Source organism: Schistocerca gregaria, chromosome 4, assembly GCF_023897955.1.
Source record: "Schistocerca gregaria isolate iqSchGreg1 chromosome 4, iqSchGreg1.2, whole genome shotgun sequence".
NCBI lineage: Eukaryota > Metazoa > Arthropoda > Insecta > Orthoptera > Acrididae > Schistocerca > Schistocerca gregaria.
The window spans coordinates 429,905,839-429,932,099 of record NC_064923.1 but is presented as its reverse complement, the minus strand read 5'-3'; the positions used below and the strand labels follow the sequence as shown (position 1 = coordinate 429,932,099).

Below are 26,261 nucleotides of genomic sequence, written 5' to 3'. Positions count from 1 at the left end.
TGCTTTTCGTGCAGCCACGACTCAAACTGTGCACAATAGGCTGCATGATGCGCAACTTCACTCCCGGCGTCCATGGCGAGGTCCATCTTTACAACCACGACACCATGCAGCGCGGTACAGATGGGCCCAACACATGCCGAATGGACCGCTCAGGATTGGCATCACGTCCTCTTCACCGCTGAGTGTCGCATATGCTTTCAACCAGACAATCGACGGAGACTTGTTTGGAGGCAACCTGGTGGGGCTGAACGCCTTAGAAACACCGTCCAGCGAGTGTAGAAAGGTAGAAGGTCCCTGTTGTTTTGGGGTGGCATTATGTGGGGCCGACGTACGCCGCTGATGGCCATGGAAGGCGCCGTAACGGCTGTACAATACGTGAATATCATCCTCTGACCGATACTGAAACCGTATCGGCAGCACATTGGCGAGGCATTCGTCTTCATGGACGACAATTTGCACCCCCATCGTGCACATCTTGTGAATGACTTCCTTCAGGATAACGACATCGCCCGACTGGAGTGGCCAGCATGTTCACCAGACATGAATCCTATCGAACATGCCTGATATAGATTGAAAAGCGCTGTTTATGGACGATGTGACCCACCAAGGACTCTGAGGGAGCTACTCCGAATCGCCGTTGAGGAATGGGACAATCTGGATCAACAGTGCCTTGATGAACTTGTGGATAGTATGCCACGACGAATACAGGCTCGGATCAATGCAAGAGGACATGCTACTGGGTATTAGAGGTACCAATATGTACAGCAATCTGGACCACCATCTTTGAAAGTCTAGCTGTATGGTGGTGCAACATGCAATGTGTGGTTTTCATGAGCAATAAGAAGGGCGGAAACGATGTTGATCTCTGTTCCAATTTTCTGTACAGGTTCCGGAACTCTCGGAACCGAGGTGATGGAAACTTTTTTTGACGTGTGTATTAGAATTTTATAGAGTCCTGGACTTTCAACAGACAGCACAAATATTGCACAAGCTGTCGAGCTATGGATCGATCTTTTAGGAAGTCCAGATTCGGAGCCCAAGAAGAACGCAATAGAAAACGAAAGGAACAAACACTTTCTCGCTAATATGTTTCACTGCCTTGGTAATATGTTAGATCCAAGATTCGGACGAAGACGGTTAACTGTTGAACAAGAAGAAAGTGCAGAAAACTGGTTCATAGAGCTGTATCGAGAGTGTTCTGCACGTGTCACGTCATTCAGGACTGCTTATTGTGTCTTCTCGTGAAATAGTAACACTTTTCCATCCAAACGAATGATGGAAGCAAATAGCGCCGAAAACAGCAAAAAAAAAGAGAATTTATTACTTTTGAGAAAAGGATCACTTCTCTCTCTGCCAGCACTGCATACACTGAGAGAATTTTGGCTTGTTTGATCTAAATTAAGATATGATTTAAGATAGAAAACAGCCGAAAAATTAGTGAAGATCTTTAAATTCCTGCACGCTTCCAAAAAGGACTAAATTGAACTTTACAGTCCCTATATCAAGTTAAAATATTTTTCAGAAAGTTAAATGTGTTTCTTACATTGTTAGAAAAGTCAAAACACAAAATAAATAGAATAAATTCTTGTGACAGTAAATAGTTGCCTTTAACAGATACTATAGCTCTTTTTAATTTCTGTAAGTTTAACTACGTAATATTTTGTACGTTACTTAAATTTTAATCATTAAATTTGGTTGGTTTTATTCTATCTTTCGGCAATTTTTTAAATTTCTTAGTCCTTACGGTTTTTTTAGGTGGTTAAGTTACAAACACCTTGATAAAAAGTGAAAGACGTATAGAAAATAAATTATGCAAGATGACTGCAAAAAGAAGATATCTGAAGTACGATGGTTCAGGCACATAAAGGTCTCTTCAATAAAAGAGTTGTACTGGTATACAAAAGTATCTTGGTATTACAGACAAATTTTCTGAAAGTATATTGTAGTATAAGAAATGTGGAAGTGCAGTGTGAAGTATGAGAACTGAGGAGTAGAAAAGAGAGGAAGTATTTTAAAAGTGATATTATTGGGGAATGTTAAAATAAAATTGAAACATAAGAAACGAAGTGAAGAGGTACTGGAAATAACACTCAAGGAAGCAGTCTATGGGAACTCTTACCAGCAGAAAGGGAAGCAATGAGAGAAGCGTCAAAATAACGTTTTAAGAAGTCTAAATTTCAAGAACATCCCCTGCCCCAGAAGGTCGCTGAATCGGAACCTCTGTTTTTGTAAATGAAGCACTATAGTATTTTCGTCAAATTTTGTAAGCTGGTCAAATGCTTGATTACTAATATTGCTTTCACTGTAACTTAAGTACAGAACTGGGATTAATGCCAAAAAAAAGTAAAACTGTGCAGCCTGTGTATAAACAAGTTTAAATATGAACTTCGAAATTAGTGTAATAATTCAGATATGGACTAAATTGAAATGATTTACACCTTGTACATGGTTTATTGCGCAGCCACGAATCCTAAAACTAGAGAAAAAGGCTGGGTAAATTAAGAGATTCGCATGAAACGTAATGTTTAAAAGGCAACGGAAAGTAATGGGATTGAACCACAGAGCCAGATAAACTTCATAGCCACTACGAGCAGCAAAAGAGTTCCAATTTACGGTCTCCAAATAATTAGAGGGTACCCGCTCTTCAGCTTAACGTTTTGGAGTTTCCGATTGGCGTCGATACTAGAGCGTCAACAGCGCGCCGTGCGGCCGCCGGCGCGAACTACGGCGGCTCGCAGAGAGGGGGCGTGGCGGCAGCCGCGGTGGTGGGGAGCCAGCGGCGCGGAGCTCAGTCGGTGTGCAAACGGGCTACCAGCCGGCAGCGGAGCGAACCTTGCTGCGAGTGCGTGAGTGCGTGTGTGTCGTGCCGGGGCACCTAGTGAGACCAGGCTGGCGATGTGAACACGTCTCTTTACGGACAGTCGCCGGCAACGACATGGGCTGCGTTCAGTCCTACTTCAGAAAGGGTTCGTATGATGTCTACGAAGGTAGCGTATCAACTCTCAGGAAATTCAGGGTTTCGCTCAGTCCGGTCGCATCTCTTTTTTTACCTGCATGCAGTTTATTTCTAGCCACTTATTTTTTTGTACAGTTTTTCTTTTTGTAGTGCCGACCTTGCTGCACGCACAAATACCGTTCACAACACTTTTGACAGTCCTCTGTTCGAGCTCTGTGTAGCCCACAGTCTCTAGAGCACGCGTGTGTTACTTGCGGAGAATAATGCAGCGCCTTAGCTTGTTTGATGAAAAACTTATTACCGAATTGGGTCGCACCTGCCCTTGTAACTGTGCAGTTAACGTAACGGGGAACACTGACAGATATCAAATCTACAGAGTTTAACAATGTCTTTACATATCTATCGCGCAGCAGTTGCATATCGTGCTCTGTTGACAACGGTATTCAGGTTTAATTGTTTCAAACGCGATGAAGCAATCGTATATTAATGAGCCACGTTTATTATATTAGTTTATTTTCCGCACTGCTCGAACACAATAAATTTTACCACAGAAATTTTTGTACTGAGAAGTGCGCATCTAAATATTTGACGTGAACTGTGAATGAAATGAGAGAAATAGTTACAGGTACGTAGTGGCAAAGAGCCTGTGAATAGTATGAAATTGTACCATGCAAAGTACGAGAGTATGGAGGATCGACCGCTAAAGTAGAAGTTGTTGTAGAACTTGACTCCACACGCAATCTGCTGATACGTGAGATGGGTACTGCTAGGTTAGAGGAAGGCGATTTGTTGGAAAATCGAAAGTACCTTTTGTAAAAAGAACCGAGATCACATCGCTGCTCTGTTAGGAATGAGCAGTAATTCCTTAATTCCGAAGATATGGTTTAGAAGCTATAGCATGATAAATCTTACATTCGATGTTGTGACAGGTTTAGTCTTTTCTAAAGCACGGTTTCTCATGTATCTAAAGTCGATTCGTTTATTTAAGTATCGTAATTGCGCCAACAGCGTCTATATATGTTACTCGGTGACATTACTTGCTTACCTAGCCACGTCTTTATCCTGAACGGGAGATAGGTAGTCATAGAAATGCTGGCATAAGTTTTTGCTCTATCCCGGTACATTTTTTACCCTGTCATTGGTCCACCTTTCCTACATTGTATACGGCATCTTCTAGTCTTTATATTACCTCTACGCCTCATTACTATGGGAAGATGAAGATAGAATCACTCCGTATTACAGCTCGTTTAATATATGTTATGTAGATAAACTTGGAAGTCGTGTTTCTTCTCCAGCTACAGCATAATGCGAAGTTATGACTTTGCTCCAAATTCTATTTGCTTGCTAGGAGGAATGACTAGTTGTATCTAGTGGCAAGTATACGAGCAAGGAGGAAAATATGATTAGGGGGATCTGGTTGGGTAACTATTAACACAGACTAGAATACAATGGTATTTTACATATTTAGGCGTTCACGCGAAAGAATGGAAGTCCGAATGCATAAATTGTATTAGAAACGCTGAACAAGGGAGGGACATACTGTACGCTCTCAGCCACGGGGGCGGTGCCAGGCGGTAACCTTTCGGGCATCTGATATTATAGAATGTTTTCTTTCTGTAGGATATTGGAACATAAATCAAAATATGTAACACAGCTGGGCCATAATATGTTTCTGTTTAAAAACGTTTTCGGGAAGATTTTGGTATAACTTTGTTAAACTGTGACCACGTGAACGTAGAATTATTTCGAAAATACACATTAAAGGTTACTTAACATAAGCGAGAGTGTATCCAGTAGTAATACTGGATGGATCATAATTAATAGCGGAAACTGACACAGATGAAAGTATACGACAAAAGAAGTAGAAACGTCCCAGTAAACATGGGTCCGAAAGCTAGCCATTTGCGAAATAACAACATATGTGTGGCTACTAGCCGCTTCTGACTTCAGTATTAAACCTTAAGTTACTTTTTACAAACGTATTTGAAATGCAAACTTGTCTATTAAGTTTTCATATAATTGGGCTCAAATTCGGCTCGTGGTTGGAGAATATGGCAGATGCATGATGGGCCCCGGCAAGATGATGTGAGACGACTTCTATCGCGTCAATGTGGTCCAAGATGGATAGGTCGACCAGTACCTATACCGCGGCTTCCAAGATCATCTGACCTGAGACAAATGGGTTGTTCTATCTGAGGTCATCTCAGAAGTGAAGTATACGAAACTCCCGTTGGTACAATTGAAGGACTGGAGCAGTCTTACAAAGTACGTGGAAGAAATCGTAACTAGCTGCAGAAGTGAGTGCAGTATTATATCCAAGTGGAAAGACGACCGGTGGAATACCTCCTTTTGTGTACAGAGGTAATATGTTGAATCGGTGTTTCTTGTTAAGGCAGACCACAGGCGAAATTTGGTCAGAATTAGAGGGGGCTTAATCGAAAAGTGGTTAACTGAAATAATTTACTCTAACTAGGACAATGAGGGTCGTAACCATACAATCTCTATTACATCATGAAAGACTGGTTTGCAGACTGATGTACACAGGAATGTTTTTGCCTTTACTATCGTATATTTTCACCTGTGGCAGTATTCACAATTAATCATGGTACACACTGCAAATCTAGTTCGAGACTTGGCACCTGAAATGTTGCATTGGTAGAGTCAGTACGGAGTATTTGCAACGAAAGAGCTCTGCATAAATAGCACACATGTGTTTATTCTAGAAGGTGGGTAGCTTCAGTGACGAACATGGTGTATATTCAGCAAAATTTGTACTGAAATTAGCTGCAAAATATATTCCAATCATGTGCCACAACCTTCCGCATAAAACCTATAAAGCGTCATTAACGACTGTCATCTGATTGTAATTTGGGCTCCCAACAGCAGTACTGAGGGAAGAAAGATTGGGGTTTAACGTCGCACAGGTGACGAGGTCATTACAGAGGGAGTACCAGCTAGGGGAAGGAAAACGGTCGCACCCTTTTCAAGGCATGCATCCCGGCTTACATGTCTTACATGTGACAGAGCTTTGAACTATAAAACTTGTTAATTTTGCAATACTAGCCTTTGACTCATGGATTCACCACATATGCGTTCAACACATATTGAACACACCTCCTCCTCCTACCCCCCCTCTGTGCCACGTCTTCCCCCATCTGTCTGTCCACCTCATCTTCACACTTCTGTCTGTCGATCTCCTCTTCCTCATTCTCTCTGTCTCTTCATCTCCTCCTCTCCCTCTTCTTGTACATTTCCTCCAACCCCTGTTTGTGACTGCGTCTGCCTCCCCCTTCCCTCTAACCATATCTTCCTCCCTCCCTCTCTTTCCATCTCTTCCTACCCTCTCTTCCTTTTGCAGCTATCCACCAGCCCTCGACACATTCCACCTGCCTCAAGCATCTCTCCCTCTCTTAGTCCATTCCCTTCTCCAACTCGTTATGTCTCTCTCGACCTCCATGCATCTTAACCTGTGCCCAGCCATGCTCATCAGCGCGTGTAGCGACTGCAGTACAGTTCAATAAAGCTGGCCAATACTACACTCGCAACATGCCTGTCACGCAGGGCAGATTTCACATCACGGTCTTGAAAATCATTGATTTGCAACTGACTTACAGCCCACCATACAAAGCAGGTTGGTAAAGTAGGCCGATACTAATTCAGCACAACATGCCTGTCATATAGGGCAGACTGCATGTTGGAGTCCATCAAAAACCACCTCTTGCTCCTGATATACAGGCTGCCCTGCAGAGCATGTTTATTTGACCGGCTGACACTGTTCCTACACAACATACCTGTCACACAGGAGATCCCAGACATAAACTCTGCATTATATATATATATATATATATACGTATGCTTGCAAGGTGCCACATAACTTCCCTGTCATAAACAAATACAGTAATGTAGAAGTATGATAATCTACTTGATGAAGATGGCATGACCATCAAAATGCATAGTGGTATTACAATAATATAAATGTAGAAGTGGCTGAAACATTTTACCTATTGTAGTTCTATGAATCTAATCAGTCACAAAATTTAACGAGAACTCTATTAGTGACAATGAGTTTGCATCTGGCAATGTTGCTTACATTAGAACCTTCGTTCCAGTTCGTTACATAGCTAAGCAGAGATGTTGTGCCCGACCTACTTAAACCACTTGACAAACTAAAAAGAAATTTTAAGATTTAAATGCTAAGTACCGGTATTAGAAATTATATATAGATGGCTGTGTGGGTGAATACTTAAAGGCCAATAAAGACATTAAAAAAATGACCTACAGGAGTCCGCCAAGTGTTGTCTGTGATATACACATGGAATTCGGAGGAGATTACAAATCTTATGATTTTCATAAACGTGTCTCCACTCTCAAGTGTCTATATATTTGATTCCAGTTCTTCAGTATGGATCTTTGTCATGAAGCGACCAGTTTGCTTTTCTTAAGAGTTGAATCTAAACTGCATTTAAATTACGTAGCTGCTAATGTAAAGTATGTAGCCTCCATTAAAGAAATGACATCTGGGTGTGTAATCTTTTGAGGATAAACTGCGAAAAAAAAATTATATGTGCGTGACTGCAAACTTCCCGAGACTTAACAGCGTGATGGCTCTTGTTGTCGTTCATTAACGAAGTCAGAAGAGGAGCGTTCGAATTACGGTACACTATGTGAAGCTGCTCTGTCGACAGCAATCACCACAGAAACGACAAGTATAGTAACTGGAGGGTAACACTCAGTAGTGAGTCATGAACGGGCCTTCATTTCCGAGAGAAGAGACATCACCGAACTATTTCACGCTAGAGAAACCTTGAGAGAGGTAACATGTTCACTCGACTTCCGGCGCCTGACTCTTATGCTCTGCAATTCTGTTTCACCGAGTAAGAAGCTTAACGGTTGAGACATTGGAGTTGCATTCAGGTGTAGGTTTTCTGTAGTTTTCCTATCTTACAGCAAATGCCGTGACTGTTCCTTCGAAAAGAGCACGGCCGATTTTCTCTCCCATTCTTCAAGCTGTTTTATAAATTGACATCGAATGAGACACTAACCACCATTAAAACATAATGTAATTTTGAAATGAAATTAAAACTGATTTGAGACTGCTTGTTTAATGGAAACCTTGTGGAATTCCTATAATAACAAGGAGAGGACCGCAGTGGTGGAGTCGACGTTTTGAAATCATCAATACAGTGATATAGGTAAAGGTCCTAGGTATCACACCCAGCAGCTATTCAGCTTCGTGTGCTCTTGTTTGCGAGTAATCGACTAAATAAAATCAGAGTTTCGCGTGATGTTCCGCAGCTTTATAAAAGGGATGTTTAACAGACTGGTTGTGCAAGTGTAGCGGTAAAGGACAGACCTCACATGCAAAATCTTGTGGGTTCGAATCTTGTTAGGTGCTTTGAAACTTTTAAATATTTATCGATATGAATCTGAGCATTATTTTCACTCAATTAATTGGGTTAATTGTAATTTTTGGTTGCTATTATTTTGTCACATCATTTAATCACCGTATTAACCTTTTCGTTTGCTCTCATTTTTTTTCTGTCATTCGTTGTCCACTTGCAATTTTTGTGCATGTGAATTTAATTATTTTCATTTATGTGTCGTAATACTTAAACATTTGAAACACACAATGTGTTGGTTATAAAATGAAAGACGACGTAATCTATTTATAATAACTGTACCGTGGTGTCAAGAACATGTTTTTTGTTACAATATTTACATTTTTTTATGGTAATCGTCGTACGAGCATTTAAAACATAAATCGCTATTGCACTGTGGACAAAGTAATCCGGATAGAAATTTAAATGAAAGAAGGAATTGTAAATAAAATGAAATTCGAGCAAAATGAGAAACTAGAATACTGAATGCAGTAACATGAACTAAAACAAGATGATAAAACGGAAGAAATTAAATCGATGTTCATACATAAAAATAACTAAAATAACATGAACATCGATTCCAAGTGGAAAATGAATGGTAGGAAGAAAAATGAGAGCAGATGAAAAAGTTAATATGGTGAGTAAAATGATGTGACAAAGGAATAGAAATAAAAAAGTCCATTTAACCCAATTAATTGAATAAAAATAATGACCATAATCATTTTGATGAAAAATTTAAAACAAAAGAATTCAAATTATCTATCAAGATTCAAACCCACAACATTCTGCTTGTGAGGCCTGTACCTTCACCACAATGCTGCGCAACCATTTGTTACATATTCCTTTTGCAATACTTTAAAGCAAAAACGTGACATTCCGAAATTTTTTTCGTCCATTACTCGCAAACGAGGGACCACCAGGTTGAATGGCTGCAATGTGTCAGTCTCACCACATGGAGACCTCTCCATGTGTATTAATTTAGCGAAATATTAGCAGTGAGAGTTTCTTTTCTTTGTCCACTCTGTTAGAATTTTTAATACCTTTGATACTTATGTTCGTTATTTTAATGATTCTATACGAAGGTGATATCCTTAGTTTCCTCATTTAATTGAGGTTCCATAGAACTAGCAGCGCTTCTAGTGGGCGATTAGCCCTAATTTAACAATAGCTCATTGCTGGACAAACGAGAACAATTATCAATTCAGAAATAATGTGATTAGTAATCACAGCTTGGAAAGCGGTAGGTAACGGTATATACTGAGAAAATTTCTTATCTGTAACGCTGATATACCAACGTTAATCATGCCTTCCCGGCGTATCCATTAGTAATTGTGAAGCTATAGCATACGAGGGTAATTTTTTTATTTTCGAGATCAGATCGATCGCGAAATGGAAACCATTAGGGTTTAACGACCTACTGCTCCAGTTGACTGAGTTCCCATGGGTAGATTAGTCTATTTAATCTTTTGAAAATCTAGAATTTGTTTATTTACACTTACTTTTCCTTCGTTACATAAGCACATTTAATAAAAATTTGGCAGCTCTGAGAAGATGTACCGCAGTTATCATGCGCCACAATCTCTAGTCTTGGCAATGCCCTAAATCCAGCGAGGACGGGAGTCCATAAGTTTCTTCAGATATTTCGTATCAGACTAAAGCCTGAGTCCCAGACACTTCCTAGGGGATGTAAATTGGATGATTTAGCATGCCAGTCAAGATTAGTGTTCTGTAAAGCAGTACAGTATGTGTGAAGCCCTGTGAATATGGCTGGTGTTATCTTTGTAGATTGAAGCGTCCAAACACAGTCACTATGAAGGTGTAGAAGAAATAGCGACACTTGGTCACCAAGAATGTAGAAATAAACATACGGATTTATAGTACCCAAGGGAGCCCATAAGTTTCTTGAGGCATTTCATGTGAGACTAAAGAGTCCCAGACGCTTTCTAGGGGATGAAAATTGGGTGATTTAGCATGCCAGTCAAGATTAGTGTTCTGTAAAGCAGTACAGTATGTGTGAAGCCCTGTGAATATGGCTGGTGTTATCTTGGAAGATTGAAGTATCCAAACACAGTCACCGTGAAGGTGTAGAAGAAAGAGCGACACTTGGTCACCAAGAATGTAGAAATAAACATACGGATTGATGGGCCCCAAGGGAGCCCATAAGTTTCTTGAGGCATTTCATAGGAGACTAAAGCTTGAGTCGTACACATGTTCTATGGGATGAATATTGGGTGATTCAGCGTGCCGGTCAAGGTTAGTGTTCTGTCAAAACAGTACTGTATGTGTGAAGCCATTTGAATACGGCTGTTGTTATCTTGGAAGACTGAAGTGTCCAAACACAGGCATCATGAAGGTGTAGCAGAAAGAGCAAAACTTGGTCATCCAAGAATATAGAAATAAACATAAGGATTGATAGTCCCCAAGTCTTGGTAGCCCCAAAATATCACAGAAACATTCCGGCATCTACATCTACAAAGATACTCCGCAAGCCACCATACGGTGCGTGGCGGAGGGTGCCCTCCTGCTGTTCCACTCGCAAATAGAGCGAGGAAAAAACGACTGTCTGTACGCCCCTTATCTGCCTGGTCCTTACGCGCGATGTATGATGGTGGGAGCAGAATCGTTCGACAGTCAGCTTCAAATGACAGTTCTGTAGATTTTCTCAATAGTGTTTCCCGAAAAGAACGCCGCCTTCCTTCTAGGGATTCCCATTTCAGTTCCCGAAGGATCTTCGTAACACTCATGTGCTGTTCGAATCTACCTGTAACAAATCTAGCCGCCCGCCTCTGAATTGCTCCGATGTCTCCCTTCAATCCTACCTGGTACGGATGCCAAACAGTCGAGCAGTACTCAGGAGTAGATCGCACCAGCGTCCTACATGCGGTCACCTTTACAAGTGACCCACTCGTTCCTAAGATTCTCCCAATAAATAGAAGTCGACTATTTGCCTTCCTTACCACAGTTTTCACTTGCTCGTTCCACCTAATATCGCTTTCCAGCGTTACGCCGGGATATTAAACGACTTCATTGTTTCGAGCAGGACATTAGTAATACGGTATCCGAACATTACAGGCTTATTGTTCCTACTCATTGACTTACATGTTTCCACATTTAGGGCTAGCTGCCATTCATCACACCAGCTGGAACGTTTGTCTAAGTCGTCTTGTATCTTCCTGCAGTCACTCAACTTCTACACCTTACCGTACAACACGGCATCATCCGCAAACAATCGCAGATTGCTTCCCATCCTGTCCGCCAAATCATTTATGTATATAAAGTACAAGAACGGTCCTATTACACTTCCTTTGGGCACTCCAGACGATACCCTTGTCTCTGGTGAACACCCGCCGTCGAGGACAACATGCTGGGCTCTATTATTCAAGAAGTCTTCGAGCCGCTCATATATCTTTGAACTTATTCCACATGCTCGAGCTACTCCCTCCAGTCACTAAAGGTGAAACGCATTTTTCTATCCTACTTGGCATAGGCAGAACTTAGTTTATGACCACTCTCACTGGAGGTGATGAAGAGACCAGAAACAAACAGGCGCTTCCTATGGTTGATAACGGTGAATTAACGAAGTGAAAGGCTAGCCAGAAGCAACAGAGCATAGCTTAAGTCATCGTAAGTCTGCACAAACAGTCCAGGTAGCGATCTGAGTCGAATAAACGTAAACGTAAGCAAGATCAATCAATCTGCTTCGTAAAGCACACAAGTTGTGCCGGGGGGCGATTTGCATGGTTGGGAACGAACACACTTCGTACGCCGCGATCGCTGTTCAGAAACTTTTATTGTTCAAAGTTGACTGGCTTCAACAGTCTTATGGTGCCTTCAGCTGATCTAAGGGAAAAACATGAAAATAGTGAGGGGGAGGGGGGGGGGGGAGGTGTGAGGCTACAATTAAATTCACCTTTCACATAAAATACAACATTTCATGTATCTTATGGAACTTGTTATGAAAATGCCATGTTTCATTACATGAAGTCAAGGCTTAAGTTTATCTTTATAAAAAACACACAGTTGATAAAACGCACACAGTTGATAACATCCTCCTACCATTCAAGCATATCGCCGTCGAACAATACAATTCCAAGCTTGGCACACACCACTACGCTGCAAGCGGCGTGTTAACATAGAGGCGGCAGACTCGCAACGAAGTTCTTTATCTCGCCTTTGGACACTGTATGAAGTAAAAGCTAAATGATCAGAAGCTGTGGTTACAGGGAGTAAATACCGCTGCACTAGACATAAAGGTGGATTTTTCAGAGTACCCCATTTAAGAATTAGGAATGCTATCTGACAATGCATTTAAAATAACTTTAGGTTTGCGCTCCATATAAAATCTATAGTTAATACATACTACTTGCTTGTTGGAAAGTGAGGAAATTATAGTAATAACCAACACGTCTTTAAAAAAAGTTGAAAGATAACCTATCTGGTTTATTACTAAAGCAACGTAGGGACTGATGACCTTAGCAGTTAAGTCCCATAAGATTTCACACACATTTTTGAATTAAAGCAACGTGACGTAAACATAAAACCACACTAGTGCGAGCGCGAATGCCAAGCGAGACAGACGTGGAGGGGTCCCGCGAAGTATCATTCATCAAAAGGGTTAGCGTAAGCAAAAACACGGGGGGCTGGACTTATAGCAAGTGTCATTTAATTCAGATGCAAGCCTTATTGAGTGCGAGATGTCTATCACAGAGTCATCGAAATTATGTGTATTATAGAAAGTGATGTGGACAGCTACAATACATATGAATGGCCCCTAATAGTGCGTTTGTGAGGAGGTCATGACAGCGCGTGAAGGAGATTTGTAATCCTTTGTGTGTGTCAGAAACTACTATAAACGGCGGCATTTAAGCAAATAGCAATGACGAAAATCAAGTAGCTGAGCTGAGTCCGAGCTCCATATTTAGTTTTGCGGTTCAGAGATAAGATGGACTCTATTGTACCAACGATCCTTCATGCTAATATGATGATATAGCTTCAGATTGCTGCATTAACGATGACATAATAATTGGCTGTCCTATGAGATACACGTTAAGTACTAGACGCAAAGTATATCCTCGTTATACAATGAGACGTTTAACGTGGGGTAGCATACCTACATGGTTTAGGGGTAATGACGTGATACACGTAGACCAGTTATAACCGCCTACATGTCTGTATATACAACTTGATATATAAACTAACGAACTTAGTAACCTACAACCTCTTGCATTGGCTTACCTAAACTTACAATACAGCATCAAAAATACTAAAAAAATATGGTCAACTGACACTAACTGGTCATTAAGAAGGTGATCTGGGTATCTACTTTTATTTCTGTAAATTCGCAAATTTTCTAACACATTAAGCTTTTTACCAAAGTGTTTTGGGGAAATATGTCTGCGCATCTAAGCAGAGAGTCGTAGACGTACGCCACAGTATCAAAATTCCACGTAAACTCTCAAATGTAAAAAGCGCAATATGTTCGAAAACATATAAATTTACAGAAATAAAAAGAGCTATTCAGGTCACATTCTTATCGAGCAATTAGAGACAGCAGACTGTATTTTTTTCACTATTTTTGATGATGTATTGGAAGTTTAGGTAAGGTAATGGAAAAGATTGCAGGTTACTAACTTCGTTGGTTTATATGTAAAATTGTATATACAGACATACAGGCGCTTATAACAGAACAGCCTACGTGTATCATGTGTCATTACCTCTAAACTCTATGCGTATGCTATCCGACGTGTAATGTCTCATTGTATAACGAAAATATACTTTACATCCGGCACTTAACGGGCATCTCATACGACAGCCAGTTATTATGTCATCGTTAGTGCAGCAGTCTGAAGCGTATCATCATATTAACATGATGATGTTTGTTTTTTGGGGCGCTCAACTGCGCGGTCGTCAGCGCCCGTACGAAGTTCCAATTTTTACGCAGTTCAATCTAGCCATTGTCACCAGTGATGATGATGATGATGATGATGATGATGATGATGATGACGAAATGATGAGTACAACACCAACACCCAGTCCCTGGGCAGAGAAAATCCTCAACCCGGCCAGGAATCGAACCCGGGACCCCGTGATCCAGAGATAGCAACGCTGGACACTAGACCTTCATCGTACCCTGAGGGAAGGCGGATACAACAGAGTCCATCTTATCTCTGAATTATAATACTAAATATTGGCCTAGAACTCAGCTGAGCTACTTGATTTTAGTCATTGCTATTTGCTTAAATGCCCCCCTGACACATGGCAAGGATTACATATCTCCTTCACGCGCTGTCATGACCTATTCACACAAGCACTCTTACGACCCGTTCATACCTTTAATTCAATTGCAGCTGTCTACATCACTTTTTATAGTATACATCAGTTCGATGAATCTTTAATAGACACTTCCCTCTCAATAGGCTTGCATCTGAGTTAAATGGCTCTTGAAGTAAGTCTAGCCCCCGTGCTTCGCGTATACTGACCCTTTTCATGAGTGATACTTTGCGGAACCCCTGCTCGCCTGTCCGCCTTGGCATTCTCGTTCACGCCACTGGTTTTACGTTACGCTGCTGTCTACATCACTTTTTATAGTATACATCAGTTAGATGAATCTTTAATAGACACTTCCCTCTCAATAGGCTTGTATCTGAGTTAAATGGCTCTTGAAGTAAGTCTAGCCCCCGTGCTTTGCGTATACTGACCCTTTTCATGAGTGATACTTTGCGGAACCCCTCCTCGCCTGTTCGCCTTGGCATTCTCGTTCACGCCACTGGTTTTACGTTACGCTGCTTTGTTAATTGAAGACATAGGTCATTTTTTAAAAGTTTTTAAACAAATTTTTGATTTTTACTGTGATTTTCTCACTTTACAACAAGCAAAAAATACGTAATGACTATTGATTTTGTATGGTGAATAAGCTATGGTAATATTAAATGCATGGTCAATTAGCGTTTCAAATTGTTATATCGGGCACTGTGAAAAATCTACCTTTGTTTCTGGTGCACCACTATTCACTGCCTTTATCCGTAGTTTGTGATCATTAAGCTTGTACTACATACGGTATCCGAAGGCGAGACAAGCAACTTCGTAGCGTATTGGCCTCCTCTGTGTTAACACTCCGCCTGCAGCGTAGTGCTGTGTGGCAAGCTATGTACTGCTCGACAGCGATAGGCATGGATGCTACGAGGATATTATCAACTGCGTGCATTTTATCAGCAGTCTGTTTTTTTTTATCAAGGTATACTTGTGGAATGCCTTTTGTGCTTTGGCTTCATGTAACTAAATATGACATTTTTGTAACAAATCCCGTAAGGTACGTGAAATTTTGTATTTTTATAATAGATGAATTTAATTATAGTCTGTCCCCCGTCCCTCTCCCTCATTTTTTTTTTTTCATATCTTCCCCTTAGACCAGATGATGGCAGCATAAGAACGTTGAAACCCGTCAACTTGGAACAATAAAAGGTTCTGTATTGCAATCGCGGCGTACAATGTGTGTTCTTCGTTTTCAGTTACTCTAGTAGCGTACCAGTGGCTTCAGAGAACAGCGCAAACTGCCGCAAAAATGCGTACCAGTGGCGCACGGTGACAATTATTGAACTAGATGAAAAAAATGCAAATTAGCTACAAACTACTGCTTGCACACCCTTTATTCAGTATCTAACGTCACTACAGATATTCAGATGTAGGTTCACATGTTCGATGTGCCTGCTATCATTAGCAGAATTCTGCATGACCCGCCGAAGTGTCGAATCATCGTTGCTGTCGATAACCTCGAGTGATTCAAATGGCTCTGAGCACTATGGGACTTGGAGGTCATCAGTGCCCTAGAACTTAGAACTACTTAAACCTAACTAACCTAAGGACATCACACACATCCATGCCTGAGGCAGGATTCGAACCAGCAACCGTAGCAGTCGCGCGGTTCCGAACTGAAGCGCCTGGAACCGCTCGGCCACCGCGGCCGGCGATTACCTCCTGAATGGCTGTTTTTAGTTCATCAATTGTTTTGGGGTTTTGTTGCTGTACACCTTGTCTTCAATATAGCCCCACAATAAGGAGTCGCATGCGTTCAGATACGGAGAATATGGCGGCCAACCGAGGGCAATGCCAGTGACTTCTGCGTACCTCAGAGCCTGATTGCGGTCGCCAAAGTGCTTCTCCAGGACATCAAACAGTCTCCTGCTTCGATGGCTTCGAAATCAGGGTCACTTTGGACAGTGGGGATCAAAGCATCTTCCAAAACCTTCACGTACAGATCGGTAGTCACCGAGCCATCAAGGAATATCGCACCGATTATTCTGTGACTGGTCATTGCACACCACACAGTCACCCGTTGAGTGTGGAGAGACTTCCCGATCGTGAAATGCGGATTCTCCGTACCCCAAATGCGCCAATTTTGCTTACTGATGAATATATCCAAATGAAAGAGGGCATACTAATAATTATCATACCTCGCGGTCAACCGTGCAATTTGAACGTCCTAACGCAAACCATTCAGAAGTTGTGACTATTTTATTTTATGTAGTTTAATAATTGTCACCTGTATTTATGGACACCGTCGCGTCAGCAGTAGAGCCCACGACAAATGCCTATTGTGGGGCCTCTGCTGTAACACGCTTCAGCCTTGGTATGAAGCCCGAATATCCCTCACCTTTCCTCCACGACGATGGGTAATCCGGATCACTGTCGTATACAAACTGCCTCATTCGGCTGTCGGTGCACGAGACACGTTGTATAATTTGCACAGAGGCATAATCGTCACTTGTTGGATCACACTGCACGCCTCCGGTCAGCTGCTGGTCAGTTTCTGCGTTATTAGCGCCATTAATGTGCAGCTTTATGTGGCACTGTGAGCTTCGGCTTTTGTTCAAGTTCCCAAATCCAGACGTCCCGTCATAGGATTTGCTTGCCAATATGTTGAGATGTACCTGCAAACACTCACAGCTGCAATTTTTCGTTGTCAGTGCATGACACTTGTCCCTGATCTCTCACCGTTAGTATATTTTTACGGCCACTGTTGTTACGCTGTTTTACAAGGCTGCCAGTGCTACGCCGTTCCTTGTGTACATGTTGGATCGCCCGCGTTGTTACACCAACAAGTCGGGCAACTTCGATGACCCTCAGATAGTTGTCCTTGTTGATGGGCCAGTAGCTGTGCAAATAATTTGATAACATAGAGATAAAAAATCCTAAGTCTACGGTACAGTAACAATGAATTCAATTTTGCCGCAAAAATATTACAACCTGCTATATTTATAGCAATTGTTCAAAATATTCTCCAAGCTTCAATGACATCGTCGCACAAAGTTCTGTCACACCTGTTCTAATATCTGGTGTCGCCTGAACAATGTTGCAGGCAGTAAAAACTCTTTGCAGCAGATCTTCTTCAGTTTCGACATGCATCTCGTACAGAAAACTTTTCACATGGCCTCACAGAAAAAATCAAGCGAGGTGAGATCAGCTGGACGTGCTGGCCACAAAACAGGACCTCCTCTTCCTATCCAGTTTCCAAGGAACGTCTGTTACAGGTGTTCACAAATTCTCAGACCAAGTGATGTGGAGCTCCATCACGTTGAAACCACATACATTGACGAATAACAAGTGGGATATGTTCGAGGAACAGTATAGGTGTATTCCACTCTCAGAAGTATCGGAAGGAGTTTCTCTTATAACTTTCGATTCGGTACTTTTTGGACCAGGGTCCCTTACCTGAAATTATCCCTAAAACTTTGTAAGATCATCACGGAATCACCCTCTACGTATGTCTGTAGCAGACCAGCGAAAAATGGTCTGCTGCACGACTAACGAAACGATTAAAGCCTTGGACTATACGGGTAACACCATTCGGAGTAAGGGGACATTCATTACCCTCTACATCTACATCTACATGATTACTCTGCAATTCACATTTAAGTGCTTTGCAGAGGGTTCATAGAACCACAATCATAATATTTCTCTACCTTTCCACTCCCGAACAGCGCGTGGTAAAAACGAACACTAAAACATTTCTGTTCGAGCTCTGATTTCTCTTATTTTATTTTGATGATCTTTCCTACCTATGTAGGTTGGGCTCAACAAAATATTTTCGCATTCGGAAGAGAAAGTTGGTGACTGAAATCTCGTAAATAGATCTCGCCGCGACGAAAAACGTCTTTGCTTTAAGACTTCCATCACAACTCGCGTGTCATGTCTGCCACACTCTCTCCCCTATTACGTGATAATACACTCCTGGAAATGGAAAAAAAGAACACATTGACACCGGTGTGTCAGACCTACCATACTTGCTCCGGACACTGCGAGAGGGCTGTACAAGCAATGATCACACGCACGGCACAGCGGACACACCAGGAACCGCGGTGTTGGCCGTCGAATGGCGCTAGCTGCGCAGCATTTGTGCACCGCCGCCGTCAGTGTCAGCCAGTTTGCCGTGGCATACGGAGCTCCATCGCAGCCTTTAACACTGGTAGCATGCCGCGACAGCGTGGACGTGAACCGTATGTGCAGTTGACGGACTTTGAGCGACGGCGTATAGTGGGCATGCGGGAGGCCGGGTGGACGTACCGCCGAATTGCTCAACACGTGGGGCGTGAGGTCTCCACAGTACATCGATGTTGTCGCCAGTGGTCGGCGGAAGGTGCACGTGCCCGTCGACCTGGGACCGGACCGCAGCGACGCACGGTTGCACGCCAAGACCGTAGGATCCTACGCAGTGCCGTAGGGGACCGCACCGCCACTTCCCAGCAAATTAGGGACACTGTTGCTCCTGGGGTATCGGCGAGGACCATTCGCAACCGTCTCCATGAAGCTGGGCTACGGTCCCGCACACCGTTAGGCCGTCTTCCGCTCACGCCCCAACATCGTGCAGCCCGCCTCCAGTGGTGTCGCGACAGGCGTGAATGGAGGGACGAATGGTGACGTGTCGTCTTCAGCGATGAGAGTCGCTTCTGCCTTGGTGCCAATGATGGTCGTATGCGTGTTTGGCGCCGTGCAGGTGAGCGCCACAATCAGGACTGCATACGACCGAGGCACACAGGACCAACACCCGGCATCATGGTGTGGGGAGCGATCTCCTACACTGGCCGTACACCTCTGGTGATCGTCGAGGGGACACTGAATAGTGCACGGTACATCTAAACCGTCATCGAACCCATAGTTCTACCATTCCTAGACCGGCAAGGGAACTTGCTGTTCCAACAGGACAATGCACGTCCGCATGTGTCCCGTGCCACCCAACGTGCTCTAGAAGGTGTAAGTCAACTACCCTGGCCAGCAAGATCTCCGGATCTGTCCCCCATTGAGCATGTTTGGGACTGGATGAAGCGTTGCCTCACGCGGTCTGCACGTCCAGCACGAACGCTGGTCCAACTGAGGCGCCAGGTGGAAATGGCATGGCAAGCCGTTCCACAGGACTACATCCAGCATCTCTACGATCGTCTCCATGGGAGAATAGCAGCCTGCATTGCTGCGAAAGGTGGATATACACTGTACTAGTGCCGACATTGTGCATGCTCTGTTGCCTGTGTCTATGTGCCTGTGGTTCTGTCAGTGTGATCATGTGATGTATCTGACCCCAGGAATGTGTCAATGAAGTTTCCCCTTCCTGGGACAATGAATTCACGGTGTTCTTATTTCAATTTCCAGGAGTGTACAAAACGAGCTGCCCTTTCTTGCACCCTTTCGACGTCCTCCGTCAATCCCATCTGGGAAGGATCCCACACCGCGCAGCAATATTCTAACAGAGGACGAACGAGTGTAGTGTAACCTGTCTCTTTAGTGGACGTGTTGCATCTTCTAAGTGTCCTGCCAATGAAACGCAACCTTTGCCTCGCCTTCCCCACAATATTATCTATGTGGTCTTCCCAATTGAAGTGGTTTGTAATTTTAACACCCAGGTACTTAGTTGAATTGACAGCCTTGAGAATTGTACTGTTTGTCGAGTAATCGAATTCCAACGGATTTCTTTTGGATCACCTCACACTTTTCGTTATTTAGCGTCAACTGCCACCTGCCGCACCATACAGCAATCTTTTCTAAATCGCTTTGCAACTGATACTGGTCTTCGGATGACCTTACTAGACAGTAATTACAGCATCATCTGTGAACAACCTAAGAGAACTGCTCAGATTGTCAGCCAGGTCATTTATATAGATCAGTATCAGCAGAGGTCCCAGGACGCTTCCCTGGGTAACACCTGATATCACTTCTGTTTTACTCGATGATTTGCTGTCTATTACTACGAACTGCGACCTTCCTGACAGGAAATCACGAATCCAGTCGCACAACTGAGACGATACCCCATAGGCCCGCAGCTTGATTAGAAGTCGCTTGTGAGGAACGGTGTCAAAAGCTTTCCGGGAATCTAGAAATACGGAATCAACTTGAGATCCCCTGTCGATAGCGGCCATTACTTCGTACGAATAAGGAGCTAGCTGCATTGCACAAGAACGAAGTTTTCTGAAACCATGCTAATTACGTATCAATAGATCGTTCCCTTCGAGGTGATTCATAATGTTTGAATACAGTATATGCTCCAAAACCCTACTGCAAACCGACGTCAATGATAAAGGTCTGTAGTTCGATGGATTACTCTTACTACCCTTCTTAAACACTGGTGCGACCTGCGCAATTTTCCAATCTGTAGGCAGAGATCGGTGAGCGAGCGGTTGTATATGATTGCTAAGTAGGAAGCTATTGTATCAGCGTAATCTGAAAGGAACCTAATCGGTATACAATCTGGACCTGAAGTCTTGCCCGTATCAAGCGATTTGAGTTGCTTTGCAAACCCTAAGGTATCTACTTCTAAGAAACTCATGCTAGCAGCTGTTCGTCTTCCCTGGTGAAGGAATTTCGGAAAACTGCGTTCAATAACTCTGCTTTAGCCCTCGTTGAGTCTACGAACGAGGAAGGAAATAGGTTGGCTACTACTGTTCCAAAATACGCTCCGTCGTGCACTACATTGTGGCTTGCAGAATGTATACGGCGGATAGCGGCACGGAGGGCCGGTAGGGTTGTACGGAGATGTCGGCTGTGGGCCGGTTCGCGCGTCCGGAAATCAATGCGGTGCGTGAGTGCGTGTGCCCATTATCGATCACGCGGGCAGCAGTGCCGACCTGCCGGCATTTCGCCGCCGCCGCCGCCGACGTCGGCCCGGACATCCATCAGCCCGCTGCGGCGACAGCGCTCCCCTGCCTGAGCTCATCTGTTTCAGAAGCTGCGGACACTGGTTCCACCACACGTTCAACACTCGTGAGCAAAATATTACGACCACTGCACACCGTGAGATCGAATGCTGCCTGGTGGCGGGGCGGACACGTGTCGCGGTGTAGGAAAGTCCACAGGTTGTCTCAAACTTTCTGGGTCAGATTGAAACAGATGATAGTGGGTCCACAACAGAATATTTTGACATAGGGAACCAATGCTCGGAAATGCATTTTTGTTGTATTGTGGACATATACATCATACACTGCATAGCAGCGTAGATCGTACGAGTTGTTCAAAGCGACGACCAGTCACATTGCATTTGTTGCAACGACGCATGCAATTTTGGCGCACTCTAACAAAGATTCCGTGTGTCTGTTGTGCACTGGAACAGGCAGAGAGTGATAAACCCAGTTTGCATTGTTCACGGATGAGGCATCACCTACCTCTGACGGTGTTTCCAACTGTCGTAACAGCCATGTCTGGGGTGAGAGCAATCCACCCACCACCCGCATTCGTGGGCACCAGCAGAGATTCTCTGCCAACGCATGAGCGGTCATTGTCCAGGATAATCTAACAGGACCTTATTTGCTGCCTCCCCATTTGACTGGGCCACGTTACCTGGTGTTCCTGCGAGACGCACTGCCGCAATTTTTCGAGGCAGTACCCCTTGTTGTCTGCAAAGTGATGTGGCTTCAACACGACAGTGCACCAGCCCACTTCGATGTTAATGTCAGCGAGCACGTCGACAACACATGCCCTCATCGTTCACCTAGTTCCAGTGTTTTATGGCCAGTCAGATCGCTGGAGCGAGCACGTCAACAACACATGCCCTCATCGTTCACCTAGTTCCAGTGTTTTATGGGCAGTCAGATCGCTGGATCTTACAGCTGTGGACTTTCGCCTCTGTGGGTTATGTCAAGATGTTCGTGTATAAAAACCCCATAGAAATGGATGAAGACCTGCTGGCTAGGATTCAATCTGTCTGTCTCCTAGTACAACAGACTGTGGTGTTGCCATGCGTGCATTGGGACTGAACTCTTACTATGAGCTACGTTGTTGTTATGCGGTGTATGCTGCGCATGCCCAAAACACAATTTCCCACCATTGGTTCCCTATCTCAATATAATCGGTTGGGGATCCTCTATCACCTGCTTCAGTGTGACCCAAAAAGTTTTAGACACTCTGTATAAGTGGTTCAGAGACGAATGACGCATTGTTCTAACAAGGACAAGGATCGCAAATGGAGAAATCCTTTGAGAAAAGGCAGATTTATGAATGGTGGGCTTCGTGTGGTTCCCAAGTTGTGCAGCGACCGCAAACCATAAAATTACCAAATATGCAGACACCAGTCGCAAAAATCATGTTTTATTTATTCATCTTTGCGTAGTTGGGTTCCAAAAGTGAATAAATAAAACATGATTTTGCGACTGGTTACTGCATAGTTGGTAATTTTAAAATGCAGATTGTTGCTGCCCAAGGAACGAGCACCCCGGAAATGGTGAAGCTAATCGTCTGCTCGCGCGGTACTATTGTGAGGTATTATGGAAAGTATATAAGAAACTATCAGCCTCGATTGCGGTAACGAAACCAACTTTTACCTAGGTTTCAACTTAAATAATTGAGCCCTCTTCAGAAGATATACCTGAATCTATAATTTGTCTAAGAGGGCATGGTCCAGAAATAAAACTGAAACAGCCTGAATAGGCGTAGTCACATTTTAAAAATCCTGCACATTAGTCAATTCTTACACGTTTACTCCCAGAATAGCTTCGGCGGTGCCTGTTTGACACGAGCTGCCTATCTTTCAGAACTGAAGCAGTTCTGTCCGTGTAAAGCTGCCGACAGGAAGAACCTTGAACCCTCTGCTGAAACCATAGGTTTAGGCAATAGCTTGCGTTGAAGGCAGGTTAGGCGAGTGGACAATGGAGGGGTCTCCAGAGCAGAACACAGCCGCTTCTCTATTGTGATCGATACCTCAAGCAGGACTGACATCTTTCTTGGAAGGCAGAGCCGCTTGGTCTGCGCCCCATGAGCGGCCATCAGCAGTACTTCACATGACCCGCCTCTCCTCCTGTTGCCCACTTTATTTAGTCTGCTCCACCTCCTGTCCTACATCTAGTACCTTCTTACCCTAGGCGCGTCCGTGTATTCCGTACATTGAAATATATTCTCCTTATTTGACTTAATTTCCTGTTCTGCCATTTGAAATCAGCTCTAAACGCCCACCTGATAAGTGCTGACCACTCGACCAACCTTAACGCTGTCGCCACAAGAGGAACGCAACAACCTCCCTATCCTCGCATTTCTACATAACACTATTATTTGTTCCTGATTGATAAATTGATTAGCATTGTCACATAGGCCCTTATGAATATACGCAAATGAAATATACCTTCAGTGTTCCCGTATGCCACTACCTCCGGTTACAGCTCCCAAACTCCCAGCCCCCACTCACACACTTCCTGGCACTCAACTACTTAGCAATAAATATTTGACTCTACAGTGGGGTATGTCTGCGTTGGGCAGTCGGTTAGAGCATGACTTGCAAAAGGCAATGTTGCATGTTCGAGTCCGAGTCTGGAACACAGTTAATCTGCCAAAAAATTTCAAAGTGGCGCACTCTCCACTGCAAACTAAAAGTTTAATTCTGGAAGTATTTCGGCTCAGTTGCAACTTTTACAAGAACTACTGAATGATTCACTTGTGACCCGCCAGGTTAGCCGAGAGCGCTAATGTGCTGCTTCCTGGACTCGGGTAGGCGCGCTTGCCCCGGATCGAATCCGGCTGGCTGCTTAACGAGGGAGGCCGGTGTGCCGGCCAGCCTGGATGTCGTTTATAGGCGGTTTTCCACATCCCACGAGATGAATAGTGGGCTGGTCCCCACGTCCCGCCTCAGTTACATGGCTCGCAGACATCTGAACGCATTCGCACTATTTCATGGATTCCACTAGACGCAGACATTGGGATACACTAATTCCGTCCAGGGGGGTACGGGGTGGCGGCAGGAAGGGCATCCAGCCACCCCTTCCTTTACCATTCCCAAATCCGATTAAGCATGCCGACCCTGCGTCAGTGCGAGAAAAAGGCCCTAGAAAAAGAAATAGAAGAAAAGACTGAATGATTCACTTATACCCTAGAGTGAGATTTTTGGATTAACAAAAATAAAATGGGATTGATTTTGTGAACAGCAGTTGGAAGTACAATTTTAAATATCGCGAAAAAATTGCAATAATTAAAAAGCATCATTAGTAGTCAGTTATACAATAAGCTAAGGCGTTGTGCGTTGTGTCTTCGTGTGTCTTTGGCGAATTCTTTATGAGATATTGGACAATATTTAGTTAGTCAATATTTTAGGATATTTTAGGAACGCTCAGGAAACTGTCCGAAGTGAAACTGATGTAATGTGAACAATCGAAGGCTGAATGAAAAAACAATGGATTGCTCTTTGTACCTATTTGATTCCTAAACAAGAAACTGAAAAGACATGTCGATACCACAGAATTATTCTGCTCACTTCATCTCCGCATACTTTATTAAGGACGTTCTATCTGCCATATAGGAAATCTGAAATTTGTGTTATGTTCCTGTGGGACCAAACTGCTGAGGTCGTCGGTCCCTAGGCTTACACACTGCTTACTCTAACTTAAACTAACTTACGCTAAGGACAACACACACACACACACACACACACACACACACACACACACACACACACACACACACACACACACACATGCCCGAGGTAGGACTCGAATTTCTGACGGGGGTAGTCGTGCGAACCGTGGCAAGGCGCCTCAGAGCACGCGACTATACCGCGCGCCATACAGGAAACTGAAGTGGATTTTACAAGCTGATTCTTGCAAAGAAGAAAAACAGCTGCTAGACATTGGTTATAAAGTTATTTATTTTCACAAATAGCGGCGTTACGGCTTGCGAACCAACAGATTCATTTTCAGGCGACCCTTTACGTTTATATTACATTTGTTGTTGTTTACATTTCTTACAGACTGTTTTTTCCAACAATACATGTAATAAAAGATTGAATAGCCATCTCAAGATGAACCTCTCGGTTTCAAGCCGATGATGATGCAATTTACGTAAGGAAATACCATTATTACCAGCGGGTGGTTGCTGTATTCTTTTTTGCAATAATCACCTTGTATCTGGCATACAACCACGTTCTGAAAAATGCCAGATTTGGACTAAATAGCAGGAAGAAAGTTTTCGTTCCTGGCACCTTTAATACCGAGGCACTCTGTTTTACTTGTTGATAATACAAGTACAGAAATACAGCGTTACGTTTTTAACTGGTAGAACTGTAATCAACAAAAGACACTTCTTATCTCTTTTAAATTCTGGAACTCCAAAGGAAATCGCAACTTGTCACGAACACCAAGCACCAACTACTAAAACTTCGTTGAAGGAGTTTCTCCATGGTTTTGCACCTGGATCAAGTCTAGGGGCATTCAAAAGAGTACCAAGAACACAACAGTACTGAAAACGCGCTTTGTTAAATGGTACTTGGAACGTATTCCAGTCATACCATTACTGTCTAGCTACGAATTCTACAATGTGCTTCGCGAGTAGCCTAACTACGTAGGCGAATCGGTATGTAAGCTATTTCGGTCGGAGGTGTGTCGTTTGTATTAAAAGAAAATGCCCCTTTGGTTATGTGGGTAAGAGTGAAACTACGATCGTGTAAGATTCAATCCTCGGGTGGGCTTAGG

General features: G+C 43.4%; 1 protein-coding gene across 3 annotated transcripts in view; it reads left to right on the top strand.

Moving 5' to 3' along the window:
- LOC126267356 (titin-like) overlaps positions 1–26,261 on the top strand; it is a 548,344-nt gene that overhangs the window by 148,240 nt on the left and 373,843 nt on the right. Inside the window, exon 1 of one of the 3 annotated variants that reach the window (XM_049972491.1) lies at positions 2,771–2,966. The exons of 1 other annotated variant lie outside the window; for it this stretch is intronic. In XM_049972491.1, coding sequence (XP_049828448.1) covers positions 2,936–2,966 — 31 coding nt within the window. In that variant the 5' untranslated portion in view covers positions 2,771–2,935. Of the gene's footprint in view, positions 1–2,770; positions 2,988–26,261 lie in introns of those variants that run through there. One more of the 3 variants, XM_049972490.1, reaches the window with a different exon arrangement.